We start from the raw sequence: 18666 nt of genomic DNA, 5'->3' as shown, positions 1-18666 counted from the left end.
TCTGATAAGGCATTTTAGATTGTGTCTGTTATCAATGTTTTCTGAACAAAACATTTTTCACTGCCTTCAATGCGTGCTTTAGCTAAGTATTTTATAGTCCTTCAGTTGGAATTATGTTTACCTTCCAAGTTCATGAGCCTGAGCAACATTGTGATACTCAGCATACAATGAAACAGCAGGCGTATAGTTTCTGGCATTACTGCCATTGTACCTATTTAACTGCATTTTAAGACTGTACCATTAATATAGAAACCAGTAAAGTGTGGCATATGAGGAAACCCCTACCATCCTAGAATTGATGCACATATTTTATTGTTCTTGCTTGTGGCCGATGAATGTAAATACATCTTGTTCACATTTATACAGGTAAGTGCAAAAGAAACAATGTGCTATTTTTTAATTTATGAAGTAGGATTTGAGATGATGCCATTGCCACTAAACAAAACACCATATGCTTTTAAACTGAATGATTTCTCGATGGAAGTCTTCTGACTTTATAACACGTTTACGTTTGTGCTAGTTCATTATATTGTAGAAAAATAGTTATTTTAAACTCTTCCATTTGAGTGATGCTCATCAAACCGTCAGAAAGGTCAGCAAGAGATGTTGACATTGGATTGATTGTACAGAGAAGACATTTGTTGTCCTCATTTTGTTTCCTAATTTAAGCATCAATTTTTGTGTAATGTCTTTTACATACTTTAGTAGTGAAATTTGGCTGGATTAAATTTAGCCTCATTCAGTTTCCGATTCCATTTTTAGATGGATATTGTTAGTTATGTTGCTATGTTGACCAGTCACAACATTTATCAGTAAAAACTGGGGAGGAAAAAAATCATGTGTACTTGACCCTTATAGATATCTTCCCTTTGTGCCATATTTACGTTCCAATATTAATGATTTTTTTCTAGATCAAAGTCCTCTCTCGGAGTCTCCAATATAATTAGAAAGTCAATAGTTATTGCTTACCTTCGGAATCGAATGATAGACAACTAATTTAAAAAAAAATCACAAACATCATAACCTCTTGGTCAAGAAGCCACAGTTAACACAACTGTGCAGAATGAATATGTGTATTCAAGGACTCCTCCCATTCCATCGCATAAAGTTATACAAGCGGGTTACGTAGTTTATTGTAGGCAGCATTTCCAAATTCTGAATATGCATAAGACGATCAAGTGAACAGTGCTGTTGTATAGTGGGACTGTTAAGACATAGCTCGATGTTCAATCATTATGAGGCTGTCTGAATCGTTTTTGGATATGGACATGGCAAATTATAGTGAAGCTTTAGATCCATCTTATGCTGCCTTGGAATTTGAAAACGTTCAGTTGCTGTACAATGCCCAAGGTATGTTTCAATTGATTAATATTACATTACTTAGTTATGAAGATCAGTAGACCAATACACGATAAATAACAAAGTTAATTATATGATAAAAAAATTGAAGACATTTTATGGCTAGTTCTATAAGTCATATAGATTCCAAATTTCACTCTTGATGAATAACAGCATAAAAGACAAAGTTCTGAATCTAGATATGTTTTTAAACAATGTGCCACCCATTTTCAAGTTTCCAATCAGTATGTCAGCAGCTCAACATCTCTATTTATCTCAGTTCTAAATGTTTCAACAGCAGCAGAAAAAAATAGTTAATCTGTATTTCTGAACTAAACAATTCATTTTCTCAATTCATTAACCATTGTTCAAACAGGTCTGTTTTTCATTTGTTGTAAAATGAAACTGAGTATTTTTCCACAACTTAAATCTTGCGTACAACCTAATTTTTGGACTTGATGAAAAGTGAAATGTAATAGAGGCTGGTGACCATGTTAACTAATTAATAAGCTAATGGTTATCTAGTCTCGTCACTAACCAGCGTAAAATAGTAACCTTTGGTTATTCTTTTACGAATTAGGTACAGGATTATCTTTGTATGTGTATGTACTTTTACATTGATTTCAGATCATTTGTGATATATAGGTTTGTGTAATGTAAGAGATAAAATTACCAGTCAGTGGCGATAGTAGCAAAGGCAAACGTAATGCTTTTGCTTGATATTCAGAAAGAATCACACATCACAAAATACATTTCTCAGCTGTAATAATATAGGTCTTGGCTTTGATATCTGATTGGAATGGACTAACCTATAGTTAAGAATGAATACACTCTGTCGACCTTTCCCTGTTTCAAAGGAGATAATCCCTGTAAATTTTTGATTGTGATTCAGATGTTATTGTAATCCTGCTACTGTACATCAGATTTTGTTTGTGCCGTGATATTATACTGCTTAAGATGCATTATTTGTTGGCAAATGTACAGAACTTGTCATTTAAGAAATCATTTATGGTTACTTGTTAGAAGACGGTGGATAATGTTGTAATAGTGCCAATGTCAATCTTAATAATTTGCATTTGAAAGCATGCTTAGAGTTCTACTGCTGTCTCTTTTGAGGATTAGAGCTGAAAGGAAAAGCGCATGCCTTCTATTTGGCTTTTTATTACATTATAAATTATGTTTTAATATCCTTTTGATTCCTCCATCCCTAAATCCCAATGCAACTGGCCTAAGACTGAATTTATTTTATCTAAACACATCGATTTCCGAAAGAGATTACTCTTAAACATTTTGATGCGTGCTTTATTATATATAATTGCCGATGTGATCAAAGAATAACTGAGAACAAAATTAATGTCCCTGGGAATCCTTAGATCCTTTTGCTTCTGACAGTACAAAGATACTCATCAGAATAATAAAGGCATTTGATAACTTACTTTGTAGTGTAAAATAACAGCACACACTAATTGAAATGGCAACAGAGGATGACGGGTGTCTGTTAGTAAAGCTTGCTTGTGGCTTTGTAAGTGTACTGCCTGCGAAGGATAGCTGGAATAATTGTACATTCCTTCTCCATCCAGAGACTTCCACAACCGAGCCAAACACCATGAACACATCAGAGAGTGGAATAAGCAGTTTGTGTGCAATCTGTGGGGACCGAGCCACAGGCAAACACTATGGTGCCTCCAGTTGCGATGGATGCAAGGGTTTCTTCAGGAGAAGCATAAGGAAGAGTCATGTATACTCATGCAGGTACAGTGCTTCATTCTACTGCTCATGCTATACAGTCACTTCCAAGTGGCCCAGAGTAATATACGGACAAGCCTTCTTATTGTGCCTTGGCTCTTAAGTAAACTTGATGAGTGTAGACAAATGCCGGAGAAACTCAGTGGGTGCGGCAGCATCTATGGAGCGAAAGAAATAGGCGGCATTTTGGGCCGAAACCCTGTTTCAGACTGAAGAAGGGTTTCGGCTCGAAACGTCGCCTATTTCCTTCGCTCCATAGATGCTGCTGCACCCGTTGAGTTTCTCCAGCATTTTTGTCTACCTTCGATTTTCCAGCATCTGCAGTTCCTTCTTAAACTTGATGAGTGCTGGGAGTGTAGAAATTATTGAAGTAAACTATTTCTAGGATGCGAAAGAATCTTCAGAATGATTATTAATTTATTGACAGCAATTTGTTCAGATAAGTTGTCACGGTATAAAGATGTCGGGGAGGAAAGATTATCTATGGACAGATCTGCCAGTGTATCAGCTGTCTGCTCTTTTCCACATCTGGTCACACTGATATGAATTTTTTGAAAAACTTTCCTCTGAATTAAGGCGACAAATCCATCTCAGATAATAAAGCAGCCCATGCCTAAATGCAACAAAGCTTGGACATAACAGCACAGTGACGCAGCTGGTAGAGTTGCTGCCACACAGCTTCAGAGACTCAGGTTCGATCCTGACCTCGGGTGCTGTCTATGTGGAGTTTGCACATTCTCCCTGTGACCCCGTGGGTTACCATTGAATGCTATGATAGCCCCTGGTGGGATATATAAAACTTTGAGTGAACGGGTGATCAATGGTCAGAGTGGATTTGGTGGGACAAAGGGCCTGTTTATATACCATATCTTTCAATGAAAAAGACATCTAAGCAGGGGCTGATGATTTGGCATGTAAAATTCACACCAAACAAATCCAAGGCCATTTGCAATAAAGGAAAGGGTCTATCCACTTTGCTTTAAATTCAGCAGTGTAACTTTAATTTAATATTCCATCAAAACAATCCTTGTCGTCACCACTGAAGTGTGCAGCCATATGGAAAATTGTGGCCACAAGGGAAAGTCAAGGTTAGGGTATATGGCGCAAGGATACTTATTTACTAACTCTCAAACTCCCAAAATCTCTTCCGCCTTCTCTCATGCATGGTGATGGGAAAGTGTTGGAAGGGAGTAGGGAATATTATCCATTTGTCTGAATGAGTGCAGTTACAAAGACACTCAAGAAGCTAGATATGATCCTGGACAAAGCAACCCATTGATCGACAACCAACCAAACCATTAAATAATGCTTAAACTCCCATAGCTATCTAGACTACACTTCTTCCCACCCTGCTTCCTGTAAAGACTCTAATCCCTATTCCCAATTCCTCTGTCTATGCTGCATCTGCACCCAGGATGAGGTTTTCCATACCAGGTTATTGGAGATGTCCCCATTCTTTAGGAAACAGGGGTTCCCTTCCATTATAGATGAGGCTCTCACTAGGGTCACCTCGATATCCCACAGCTCTGCTCCCCCTCCCCCCATTCGCAACAAGGACAGAGTCCCCTTTGTCCTCACACAGAGACCGTTCCCTCCACAACTCCCTGGTCAACCTATCCCTTCACACCCAAACCACCCCCTCCCCGGGTACTTCCCCTGCAACCGCAGGAGATGCAACACCTGTCACTTTACCTCCCCCCTCGACTTCATTCAAGGACCCCAACAGTCTTTTCAGGTGAGGCAGAGGTTCACTTGCACTTTCTCCAAGCTCATCTACTGTATACGCTGTTCCAGGTGTTGACTCCTGTATATCGGTGAGACCAAGCACAGGCTAGCCGATCTTTTTGCTGAACACCTCCGCTCAGTCCACCTAAACCAACCTGATCTCCCGGTTGCTCAGCACTTCAACTCCCCCTCTCATTCCCAATCTGGCCTTTCCGTCCTGGGCCACCTCCATTGTCAGAGTGAGGCCCAGCGCAAATTGGAGGTACAGCACCTCATATTTCGCTTGGGTAGCTTACACCCCAGCGGCATGAACATTGACTTCTCTAACATCAAGTAGCCCTTTTTTTCTCCTCTCTATCATCCCCTCCCCCTTCCCAGTTCTCCCACCAGTCTTACTGTCTCCGACTACATTTTATCTCTGTACCGCCCACTCCCCTGACAACAATTTGAAGAAAGGTCTTGACCCGAAACGTCACCCATTCCTTCTCTCCAGAGATGCTGTCTGTCCCGCTGAGTTACTCCAGCATTATGTGTCCACCTTTGATTTAAACCAGCATCTGCAGTACTTTCCTACACAACACCTTAAACATCCTTCCCTTCTGGCATCAGCGTATAGTGGTTCACATATGTTTCATCCACATTACCTCCCAAACTAGATCTGTCGAGAAAACCAAAAGCAATGGTTGTATGGTAACACATCACTTCCAGATCACAAATTGTGCTGAACTGGATGTATCTCATAATTCCTTCATTGCTTCTGGTGAGAAAACCAGAAACCCCCCCAGTGAATAGTGCAGGGGAAGAACGGGATCATGGTCTCAAGGCAGTTATACGTGGGCAGTGAACGCTGATCTCACCAGCGATGCCAAGATGCGTTGAATACTTTGCATTTATTTCATGCGATGTAGACTTCACCAGAAAAGCTGGTTTCACTGTTCTTACCAATTTCCCCAAAACTAAGAAGGCAGTTGGTCGCATTGGTCAGTCTGTAGTCACATTTAAAGCAGGCAGGGTTAAGATGGGAGATACCCTCTTCTGAATGACTAGGGTAAACCAGACAGGGTTTTGTGAAAATCCAACAGTTTTCTAGTGGTATTGAAGCCAGCTATCTTATTTTCAAACCCAGACTTATTTAACCGCCTGACTTTAACTTCCCAAGTAACTCTGGAGGAATTTGTCTCCAGATCAATAGTCTAGAACTCTAGCAGCTAGTCCAAAAAGATTTTTTCTAAGAAGTGGACTATTTTGTTTGTTATTTAGTGCTTGTGATTTTACACCACAAATAAATATTTATCTAGCTGATTGTGTAATCACTAATTGGAAGATATATGCCCAGTCATGGGAAATTTTACAGTGGTATAACTGATTTCTTCATCACATGCCTTTGTTACACATATAACCTGTGCTGATCAAGCAATATGTTCCTCCAATAATAGATTTGTATGATAAAAGTGATTGGGTTTTAGTTCCTACGATTAACTGTGTTGCTCCTTCTCCTTTCAACTGTCTGAAGTAGAGCCAGACTGTTTTTCAATCTTGTAGTATTTTATTTAGAAGTGAGCTTTAAATCATGCATCCATCCAATACTGTGACCACCTTTGACCACCTATGTCCACTTCTGTAACATTTCAAAAAAATGTTCCTGCTTCACCACATCTCCAATAAATCTTCACCAATTACTTTGTTACATGTAGACTTGACCATTCCAATGAACTCCCCTCTGTCCCCTCTGTCCCCTCTGTCCTCAATGCCCTCTGTTTTTCCATTTTCTATACACTTATGGTCACCTAAAACTTTTGCCTAAATCCTAATTTTACTAAGTTCCATTCTTTCTTCACTTTGTTTTCTGACCTACCGTACAATAATTCCAGTTATGAAATACCTTGATTTTAAGATGCACATTCTTGTCTTCAAGTCATTCTTTTTAAATTCTGTCATCTTCCTCAATCCAAAAATTCCTTCATAGTAATTGCCACTTCTCAAGTACTTGTTTCTTGATTATCCCTATGTTTAATCATGCCAGCATTAGTAACATGCCTTCAACTACCGGTGTCCTAATTTATATTGTTTTCCTTCATAAAACTTTCCTACTTTACCTATTTTTCCTACATTAAGATGCTTTTAAAAACTGATGTATTTGACCAAGGTTTTAGTTACCTGCGTAATATCTCTTCATATGGCTTAGTGCCATTTGTCATTTGGTAATGTTTTTGTGAGTTGCTTGAAAATGTTGCTACATTATGAGCCCCAAATAGTTGAAAGTCTATCATGTTGATATTAGTCTGTCAAGCACCAACACTTTCTGAACAGTTATCATTTATTCCCCAGGAAATTTAGGCACCCCATCGAGTCCAGTCACAGAGGGTGAACCAGTTTTAATTCCCCATCGTTTATGTTGGGTGGACTTGTGCCAGAATAAACTGATGCTCCAGAGAAAACAATCCAAGTCTATCCAACTTCTCCCCGTAACTGAAACCCTCTAATCCAGGCAGTATTTTGGCAAACATCCTCTGCACCCTCTCAAAAGCCTCCACATTGTACCAACAATGAGACTACCAGAATTGGATGCAATGCTCCAAATGCTGCCTAACCAAAGTCCTATAGAGTTGCATCGTGATGTCCTGACTCTTATATTCAATGCCCATAGCAATGAAGGCAAGCATACCATAAGCTTTCTTAACCACCCTATCTACGTTTGTTGCCACCTTCAGTGGGCTATAAACTTGGACTCCATGACCCATTTGCACATCAATGCTGTTAAGGGACTTGCCATTAACTCTATGCTCTCTTCTTGCATTCCATCTTCCAAAGTGTATCACCACACACTTGTTTGGGTTAAACTCAATCTGCAGTTTCTCCACCCATTTCTGCAGTGGATCTATCTGACACTAATGAAATGTAGCTTAGATGTGTTTGGTCCATTAACTCGCGTGCACTTTTTAAGTGCACATTTTGATTACTTTCCATTCTACTATAGAGATATAAAGTTTATAATAGACTTTATTTATATTTCTATGATTCTACAGACGTTGGCTGGGAATCTGGGACTCACCAAAATTGGTCCCAATTGGGGCCCGCACCTCCTAAGGCCAGCCCTGATGCTGGAGGGCTGGAGTCTGGGTGTCAGCACCAGCATTGATTGAGAGGAAGAGGATTGGATATAACAGTGCATGCAGGGAGGTGGGGTGGATTGCAACCAACACTGTCTGATGTCTGGGAGTTTCAATCCAATTATTTATGAGAGATGTTGGGTTGAAACTGGACCCCTTGTAGGGTGAAATATTGTTTAGTTTTGTATAGTTTGTATAGTTTAGAGATACAGCATGGAAACAGGCCCTTCAGCCCACCGAACCAGCACCAACCAGCGATCTCCGCACATTAACCCTACTCTACATGCACTAGGGACAATTTACACTTATACCAAGCCAATTAACCTACAAACCTGTACGTCTTTTGCGTGTGGGAGGAAACCGAAGATCTCGGAGTAAACCCAGGCAGGTCACAGGGAGAATGTACAAAATCTGTACAGACTGCACCCGTAGTCGGGATCGAACCCGGGTCTCTGGTGCTGCAAGTGCTGTAAGGCAGCAACTCCATGCGGCGCATTGTTGTTCAAATTATTTTAATTTTCTTGAATGTTGGGATATTAGCATTAAATGAAGACTGAGGGATGGGAAGCTATCTGCAGCATCTCTGAAAAACACAGATAGATGACGTTTTGGGACCCTTTTTCAGACTCCTACCTATCAGATACGTCACTATCCATGTTCTCCAAAGATGCTGCCTGACCCACTGAGTTACTTCAACATATTGTGTCTTACTTTGGTAATGCAGCATCTGTAGTTCCTTGTTATATATTGGAAGCTACATTGTTTGATGGATGATGGTTTGAGAACTGCACTGTTCGAAGGTTGTGGTTCAGAATTTGCATTGTTTGAATGATGGTATATTTTAGTATGGCAATTGTTTGAGGTGTGGGTGATTGGAATTGATGGCTGAAGGGATGGGACCAATATTGGATGAAGGTGGGCAACTAGATACAGTACGTTTTGAATAATGCGTCATCCAAATTAATATTATTTGAAGGCTGTCAGTTTGGTACCCATTGGAAAGGTGAAAACCTCATACCGTAAAGGACCTGTCCCACTTGAGCGACCTAATCCGTGCGTTCTGGCGAGTTTGCCCTCGACTCATATTTGCAGCATGGTCAACACGAGGTCATAGGAGGTCTTCGTAACTCTCCTTCATGCTTGAGAGTGGTCTCCACGTACTCGAGGCCTCAGCTAGGTCGCGGCGTTTTTTTCAATATGTTAAAACTGCCCGTGAGTAAAAAAAAGTCGCCATGGACAAAATCGATACTTTTTTTACTCGTAGGTTTAGTCATAGTAGGTCGTAGTAGGTTGGCATGTTATTCGTTGGTAATTCGAGAGTAGTCAAAGGTAATCAAAGGTAGTCGAAGGTAGTCATGGATAGTCTTCATCATAGTCGAAGGGAGGTCGAAGGAGGTCGTCTTCACTCTCCACTATTCGGTGTCCAATTTTCCTGAAGTTAGTCGTAGCTAGTTGAAACTGGTCTTCAACATAGTCGAAGGAGGTCGAAGGAGGTCTTCTACATAGTCGAAGGTCTTCAACATGTTATTTTTTCAAACTCTCCTAAACTCTTCTAAACTCGCCAATTAGGTCGCCCAAGTGGGACAGCCCCTTAAGTGAGCGGATGTTGCATATTTGCAGAACAGAAATTTGCCATGGACGGTTATTTTGTGAGCAGAGACGGCCCCAGACCTGATGGCTCTGTTCTATGGATCAATACAAGCATTTGTTTTGAAAGACTTGGGTTTTATTCAATATTGTCTGAAGTGTGACCACTGTTAACAGGCATCGTTTGAAGCAAAGGATACAGTATTGTTTGAAGGGTAAGCAATCAGAAACTGTTGTTGGCAGATTGTGCGGGTCAGTATTATCATTGTGGGAAGGATAGGGAATCAGAATTAAAATTGTTTGAAAGAGTTGGGATTGTCTGATATTGTTTCAAGGGTGGAGTTTGGAGCAATCACGTGCTGTATTGGGACTGGCATTGTTTAATGGGAGAGGATTCAGAAACAGTATTATTTGAATTGGTGCCTTGTTAGTTGACAAAATAATGCTGACATTCAATTAAAATTGAAGCCACAGTTATCAATTCTTTTTCATCAGTTTACACCCATCTTCCGTTCTGATATTGTGAAAAGTTAACTTCTAATTCAATAAACTAATAATTAAAAAGCATAAAATCAAATTAAAATTCAAAAACATCACAAAAGGCACTGCTTTGAATTGCAGGAAATGGGAACAGTCGCTGTTTGAACGGTTGGTGCACAGGTAACTGTTTGGTTTGCAGGGTGTGATTCAGAACTGATATTATTTGAATGAACTGCAGCTGCTATCTTCACTGTTTGCAGAGTGATGTCTCAAAGGAAACATTGTTTAAACATCGGGTAGTTGAGACCAGTAATGTTTCAAGAATATAGGCGATCAAAAATGGATTTTTTGGAAGGTTCGTTCTAGGAATTGATGTTATTGAAGGATGAGTAGCTGGAATGGCCTTATGACCCGGCATTGTGTTTGGGGTGTGGGGATCGGCACTGGAACTTTTTTGAACAGGAAAATTTGGGATTGGTATTCTTGTTGGAATCAAAATGTTTTAAATGGTGAGGAACGGAGACAACACGGTGGATTTCATTGCCACAGACGGCAGTGGAGGCCAAGGCAATGGATATTTCTGAAGGCAGAGATTGACAGATTCTTGATTAGCATGGGTGTCAGGGTTATGGGAAGAAGGCAGGAGAATGGGGTTGAGAGGGAGAGATAGATCAGCCACGATTGAATGGCGAAGTAGACTCGATGGGCCAGAAAGGTATAGAAGTATGAAAACGCACTCCAGGGACAGGGACATTTTCTTCCCAGCTGTATTCAGGCAACTGAAGAGCAGAGAGCAGTGCTGAATTACCTCTTTGGTGACCCTCGAACTATCCTTGATCGGACCTTGCTGGCTTTACCTTGCACTAAACGTTATACTCTTGCACTAAACGTTATACCCTTATCATGTATCTACACACTGCAAATGGCTCGATGGCAGGCAGTGAAGAAAGCGAATGGTATGTTAGCATTCATAGCAAAAGGATTTTAGTATAGGAGCAGGGAGGTTCCACTGCAGTTGTACAGGGTCTTGGTGAGACCACACCTGGAGTATTGCGTACAGTTTTGGTCTCCTAATCTGAGGAAGGACATTCTTGCCATAGAGGGAGTACAGAGAAGGTTCACCAGACTGATTCCTGGAATGTCAGTACTTTCATATGAAGAAAGACTGGATAGACTCGGCTTGTACTCGCTATAATTTAGAAGATTGCGGGGGGAATCTTATAGAAACTTACAAAATTCTTAAGGGGTTGGACAGGCTAGATGCAGGAAGATTGTTCCCGATGTTGGGAAAGTCCAGAACAAGGGGTCACAGTTTAAGGATAAAGGGGAAATCTTTTAGGACTGAGATGAGAAAAACATTTTTTACACAGAGAGTGGTGAATCTCTGGAATTCTCTGCCACAGAATGTAGTTGAGGCCAGTTCATTGGCTATATTTAAGAGGGAGTTAGATGTGGCCCTTGTGGCTAAAGGGATCAGGGGTTATGGAGAGAAAGCAGGTACAGGATACTGAGTGGATGATCAGCCATGATCATATTGAATGGCGGTGCAGGCTCGAAGGGCCGAATGGCCTATTCCTGCACCTACTTTCTATGTTTCTATGTTTCTATGATTGTAATCATGTATTGTCTTTCTGCTAACTGGTTAGCATGCAACAAAAGTTTTTCACGTACATGTGACAATAAACTAAACTGAAATTGAAACTGAAACTGAAACTGAATGGCCTAATTATGCTCCTATAAGTTATGAACTTTTGAACTTACGAGTGATAGGTAAAAAGTAGGGACGGGTACTCTTTGATGGGTCAGCATTCAAAGCTGTCATTTTGAAGGGGTGCCATATGAGCACGGTCTTCTTTGACGACTGGTGAATTGGAATTGGCATTTCTTGAAAAGCATAAAGATTCAAAATAGTATTTTTTGAAGTGTGTGGAATGGGAACAATCTGTTTGAGTGGTGGGAGATGTTAAACATGAATTTCTTGATTTCACTTTGTTTTGAAGAACATGGGACCAGAAGACCCATGGTGGGTTCATTGGGGCAGGGGTCGGATCAGCACACCTTTTTTTTTGTATCAAAAAAATTAATTTAATTACGATCCCGATACAGAACAAAACGGTGGTAACACACCCACCACCATAGTACAAAATCACCAAATTAGACACTACATTTTCAAACAACTTTGTTACAATTCCTACAAATATACTAAATAACTACTATAATAACTACTAATAACTATGTCCCTCTCTAACACCACCCGGGCCGCAGACGTAACCCCAGTAAAGGGGCAAGCATCTGGCTCGGGCAAAGCCCTCAACCGCCTGGCGCCATGTCTCGCGGATGGCCAGCTTAGCCAGGTCAATCAGCACACCTTGAAGGGGGTGACTCAGAAGCAGCACTGTGTGAAGTTAAACTGAGTTTATTGACATGCACAAGCATGGTGAGGCAAAGGCACAATGAAAATCTGATGTGCCGCTGCAGCACAGTCACATAGACCCAGACACATGCAAACACACACAAATGCACAGAACAGTTAAAAATAATAAAGACTATGTAAAAAAAAAAATTGTATAAAACACAATTATTGTATTGTATTGTATTGTATTGTATTCAAATTTATTGTCATTGTCTCAATTAGAGACAACAAAATGAATTTCCCTTTACAGTCAGTATCATAAAAATAAATAAATAATAAATAATAAAACAAATTAAAAATAAAATAGAATTTAAAAAAAAAGCACAAACACAGAAAGTCCACGACACAACATAACACAATGGCACCAAGGTGAGGAAGGCACCATAGTCCAGCCAGCCTCCCCTCCGATCTTCCCAGATGTTCACCCGTGGTCGGGGCCTTCCGAGCACCCGCAGTCGCCACCCCGGGCGGCCCGATGCTCAGGCCCTCTCGCCGGGCTGATGGAACGCCGACGCCGAACCCCGACGGTGAAAATCCTCCTCAACGGCCCGGCGGACCTCCCAATCAGCCGCCTCCCACCGGAGTCCGCAGCTCCCGAGTCCGCAGGCCGAGCCGGGCAGAGTCGCAGGACCCCACGATGTTTGTCATCGATGCGTTGGGAGCTCCGCGAACCACAGCTCCAGGATGTCGGTGCCGCAGGCCCAGCACTCCGGGCTCCAGACGGCGATCCCCGGTAAGGCATCGCCAGCCCCGAAAACTGAGTCCACATATTGCAAGAGTAATTCCATCGCCGATGTAGGACCAAGGTTTTGGTGGGTTCATTCAAACACCGGGCAGTTCTTGGAAGGTAATAGTTTAGTGTATTGTCACATGTACCGACGTACAGCTTTTTTTGTTGCGTGCTCTCCAGTCAGCTGAAAGACTGTACATGATTACAATCGAGCCGTCCAGAGTGTAGAGATACAGGATAAAGGGAATAACGTTTAGTGCAAGAGAAAGTCCAGTAAAGTCCAATCCAAGATAGTCTGAGGGTTTCCAATGAGGTAGATGGCAGCTCAGGGCCACACTCTAGTTGTTGATAGGATGGTTTAGTTACCTGAAAACAGCTGGGAAGAAATGTCCCTGAATCTGGAGGTGTGCATTTTCAAACTTCTGTACCTCTTGCCTGAAGTCTGAAAATGCAGGGGAATATGAAGGTGGCTGTACTTGAACTTGGTGGCATGCTGCATCAGGGTTCTGTACCTCTGCTGTATGGTGGCAGCATGGAGGGGACTTGGCCTGCATTGTGGGGATCCGTAAAGGTAGATGCCGCCTTCTCGAGGCAGCGCCTCATGTAGATGGTTTTGATGCTGGCTATGCCTATGATTGACTGGGTTTAGTCCACCTCTCTCTGCAGCTTCTTGAGTCCCTATGCATTTGAAATACAATACCACGCCATGATTCAAACAGTTAGGATACCTTCAACAAAAGTTTGTTTGCGTATTCAGCAACATGTTGAATCTCTTTAAACTTCTAAGAAAGTAGAGGAGCTAGTGCAGCTTGTTGATGTTATATCTACATGCTGGGCCCAAGACAGGTCATCCGAATGTTAGTGTTGGAAGTTTAGTGCTCATTCTAAAAAATCCGAATGTGTGTTGGAAGTTTAATGCTAATTCGAAAATGGACCTCATTCAGCGAGCGGATGTTGAACAATGTATAACCAGTTCTTTCTGTGGTAGACTGGAGCGGGCACTGGTGAAAGGGTAAGAGAGTTAAATCTTCTTTATGAAGGATAGGAAATCAGATCTGACATGGTTTGGGTTTTGGGGAGTAATGGTCAGTATTATTTGAGGAGTGGCACATTGCAAGGGCAAACAATTGGACCTGGCCTTATTTAATAAATAATAAATAAATAAATAAATAATACTTTATTGATCCCCTCAGGGAAATTCAGATGTCCAGATGCCCCCAACCAACAAACCCACAGATTCAAAACGAACGCAGACAGAAAATACATAGAATACAATGTGGACACTACCTGAGAGCAATAAATACTTAAAAAGACCAATAATTAACAGTTAAAAATTAAAAATTGCAAAATGCATCCCCCTACAGCCTAGCGGTCCGAATTATAAAATCTAATGGCTGCAGGGGTGAAGGTGGCATACTGCATCCAGGTGGTGTGCCCGCTCCAGTCTACCACAGAAAGAACTGGTTATACATTTGAAAGATTGGGAGTTGGAACATATGTTGTGTCAAGAATGAGGTTAGAGGAAGTGGTGTTATTTGATGTTTGGGATATGTAGGAAGTCTTGTTGGATGGATGGAAGGGTGCAATGTTTGTTGTTTGAGGGGTAGGGGAAATCGGAACCAGTTTTTTGGAAGTAACTTGTGAAGATGGTAGAACTTGAATGGTATAACTGTATATTGTAAGTGTAGAAACAAGGAACTGTAGATGCTGCTTTGCACAAAAGGACCAATAGGACTTAAAGGGTAGGATTTGAGATTGGGTATTATTTGAAGGGTGAGGGATCAGAACCAAAGTATGGCCAGATGGGTCAGGGACATTGGCTTTGGGAATTGGAAGTAGTCTGTCATAAGTCAGGTCAGTGGGGGTTGCGGGGAGAAATTATTTTTAATGGGGGCGAGAGAAATATGGAGTTGTGTGAAAACTGAAGATCAGGGCGGCACGGTGGCGCAGTTATAGAGTTGCTGCCTTACAGCGCCAGGGACCCGGGTTTGATCCTGACTATGGGTGCTTGTCTGTATGGAGTTTGTTCATTCTCACCTGCATGGGTTTTCTCTGGGATCTCTGGTTTCCTCCCACACTCCAAAGATGTACAGGATTGTAGGTTAATTGGCTTGGTATAAATATGTAAATTGTCCATAGTGTGTTTAGTATATTGTTAATGTGCGGGAATCGCTGGCCGGCGCAGACTCGGTGGGCTGAAGGACCTGTTTCCGCGCTGGATCTCTAAACTAAACTAAATTAAACAGTGGCGGGGGGGGCGGGGGGGCGGGGGGGGGGGGGTGGTGCCGGATGGGCTGAGAATAAACATTAATGTGGGGGGATAGGATCAAAAACAAAAGCAGTTGCGTAATGCTGAAATAAACAACATTATGTAATTGAATTTCTTGTCATCTGTCTTTTCCAAGTTCAGAGCTTACTGTTTTAATATCCCAGTGACATCACTTATTATGTTCTGGCTGATAGTTTTATGCTATATGAACCCTCAGGTTTAATCGGCAGTGTGTTGTTGACAAAGACAAGAGGAACCAGTGCAGATATTGCAGATTGAAGAAATGTTTCCGAGCTGGGATGAAGAAAGAAGGTAAGACTGCCAAAGGATGGACAGGTGAATCACTGACTTAAAATTCCCTTGAAATAACTTTCACTACTGTTGTACCTAGAAGAAACTAAATGTTCTGTTCAAACGTGGCCTCTGGAGGATGATGCTTTTCACTGATCTCTCTGATTTAATTTCCCATTTGTTTAGGTGCTGGTATAAAATGGTTGCCAGCAATTGCATTACATGGAAAATTCTTTGCAGATTTTTAAAACTTAGTTCATTCTGCCCTTTTCTGGAGCAATGACTGGAGCTTAATAACAGAGAGGAACATGCTTGGCCCTTGCACATCACTTGCTATAATGTTGCTGGATCACTTTTGTTGCACTGTGCAAAAACACACAAGTGTGTTAGCAAGCTAAAAAATATAGAATGGGGAACTTCACTCATTCAGATACAATGGTCTTCATGTACAACATTGGAGGTCAGGCTTTAGGTTGGTGGGCCGGGAGGTTATTTCACCAAGAAGGCAATGGGACCAAAACTGACTGGCAATGTTGCCACAATGCTGAGCTATATTCTGCACTGTATCTTGCTTCACTCTCCCTATCATACTTGAGCTTGACTTGATTATATTCATCTATAGTATTATCTGACTTGTACACTGCACCTCGGTTCATATGACAATAATGAACCTGAACCTAAAACTGTAGGTGACAGGGTCTCCGACTCAACTGTTCTTCTTCACTCTCCCCTCCTGGATTAATCTGCAAATCATATGCTCACACCGTCCCACTACTTATCTCGTTCTTCACGTCACCCTCAGATTCTGTCTCCTCTGCCATTCTCGCTACTCTAGGTCCTGATGCCAGGGCTTGTCCTGAAACATTGACCATACCTTTGCCCCCACAATGCTGCCTGACCGGCTGAGTTCCTCCATATTCCAGCACGTGCAGTCTTCTGTTTCTCCATAGATAGTAGGATCCGAAACTTGGGGTGGACTGAGAAAATTGCATGAAGCTAGTGAACCATAGGCGCCTGAATAATTGGAGTGGGTGATCTGGGATTGGTCTGGTGGGAGGGGATGGTGTGCCACTGGTATTAGAAGCTTGGAAGATGGATGGAGGGCTCATTGAAGAGTAAGTGCTTGGAACATGAGGGGCAAGGAATGTGTCATAGGCCATTGAAGAAATGAGGTTGACATCCAGATATTGGAGAGTTTGGGGTCCCTGAGAATCAGGTCACTGGTGACATTAGGGGAACATAGTATTCAGGACACTTCAGGCACTTGGATATGAAGGAAATGGAGGGGTTTGGATCAAATACTGACAAGATTAGTTTAACTTGGCATCTTGTTCGGCACGGACACTGTGGACTAGAGGGCTTGTCCCTGTGCTGTATGTTATGTTCTATGTCAGCATTTGGGTGGGAAGATGGGTGGGATAGACTAGTGGTTGATATGTGGATGTGGATGGCCTTGCAGATGAGTTTGGGATTTACTTTAGTGAGGCTTTAGTAAGGCACTGTGCAATCTCCTGAGGATTAACTATCATGGAGAATAAAGTGGAGCAATTTCTGATGCAACTGTTGCATGGCGAATTATCTCACGAGCTTGGCACAAGATGGGCAGTGTCCAGTTGACTGGCCCGCAAATGGTCGATCCCATGTTTCATTGCATACAATTGCCTTTTAACTTGTTGCCAGTGGATATCAGTGTGAAGCATTCAAAGTTCCAGGCCAATGTTAATCCACTGGCATTGCTGCCCAGCAAGTATCCTCTTCTTATGTTGCTCTGCACTTGCATTTCAGACAAATCAATTAAACAAATTATCTCCCTTGATTTAAAACAAAAATTGGTGTAAGCTTTACATGCTAAGTAATAAAATTGTCCTTCAAGGCCCAATGTTAATTGATGCTGTGTTGAAATGCATCAAATGCATTACAAATGTTTTAAATGGACAGCTGAACTGATAAAACAGCACACACAAAGCTTACTTATTAAACTATTGATTTAAATTTTAAAACTATATACCAATTTATCAACCAGCAGATGGGTATCTGGAAAATAGTTTGTAGTTCAATAAATTATGTAGATTAAGCTTAAAGTTTAAAATAAATACAATTTATTAAAACAATAGCTTATCTGTCCTTTTAGACAAATTGAAAGTCGATAAAACAGTGAAATGCTGACGTAATTGTGTCTCTATCCATAGCTTGGCAAGTACCAGCTAATTTTGTGGAAGATTTGTCCATTATCAACCAATACATGTTTTGTGCTGTTTTCTTTATAAATAACTAAATATCACGATTGCCAATTTGCTTCATGTTACTAAGCAGTTTTTTAAACATCGTTTTTACTGTAAAAATTCATTAAAGCACATTGATCTGGATGTTTTATTGTCTAGTGCACCACCTAAGCACAATATAAAAACGTTTGCATTGTAGAAAATTGGGGATTAACTACAAAACCTTCAGTTTCTCTCCTCTGTCATAGAGTCATACAGCACAGAAACAGACCCTTGTTCATGCTAACCAAGATGCCCCATCAATGCTAGCCCCATCTGCCCATGTTTGGCTCATATCAATCAAAATCTTTCCTACTCATGCATCCATCCAAATGCCCTTTAAATGCCACAACTACCACCTCTGGCAGCTTGTTCCATCCACCCTGTGTGAAAAAAACATGCTCCTCGGCTTCCTATTAAATCTTTCCCTTTCATGACTGGTTCTTGATTCCTCTACTCAGGTAAAAGACTCTGTTCTTCATGCATCTCTGCCACTAATGCATGGAGGTACCTGGACAGACATCCAGATTCAGTGACGTTTCGAGTCGGGACCCTTCTTCAGACCTTATCTAGTGTGCATGATACCATGGGTCTTGTGAACTATGGAGTTTTACAAAGGTTGACACTTTTTGCAGAAATTAAAAACATTTATTAGCCCATTGCACATGACTGAATTAATCTGAATGCTTTATCTTGACCAAAAATATAATTCTTAA

At 41.3% G+C, this 18666-nt stretch overlaps 1 protein-coding gene across 6 annotated transcripts in view; it reads left to right on the top strand.

The window, feature by feature from the left end:
• The window catches only part of hnf4g (hepatocyte nuclear factor 4 gamma), a 142184-nt gene that overhangs the window by 85029 nt on the left and 38489 nt on the right, over positions 1 to 18666 (top strand). For 2 of the 6 annotated variants that reach the window (XM_033019270.1, XM_033019273.1), the window contains 2 exons: positions 2919 to 3090; positions 15616 to 15734. In XM_033019270.1, coding sequence (XP_032875161.1) covers positions 2919 to 3090; positions 15616 to 15734 — 291 coding nt within the window. Of the gene's footprint in view, positions 1 to 1189; positions 1351 to 2918; positions 3091 to 15615; positions 15735 to 18666 lie in introns of those variants that run through there. The other 4 variants (XM_033019268.1, XM_033019267.1, XM_033019272.1 and 1 more) reach the window with 4 other exon arrangements.

The sequence above is a fragment of the Amblyraja radiata genome, chromosome 4 (genome assembly GCF_010909765.2).
Source record: "Amblyraja radiata isolate CabotCenter1 chromosome 4, sAmbRad1.1.pri, whole genome shotgun sequence".
Taxonomy (NCBI): domain Eukaryota; kingdom Metazoa; phylum Chordata; class Chondrichthyes; order Rajiformes; family Rajidae; genus Amblyraja; species Amblyraja radiata.
This window is presented reverse-complemented; position numbering and strand designations above follow the sequence as displayed.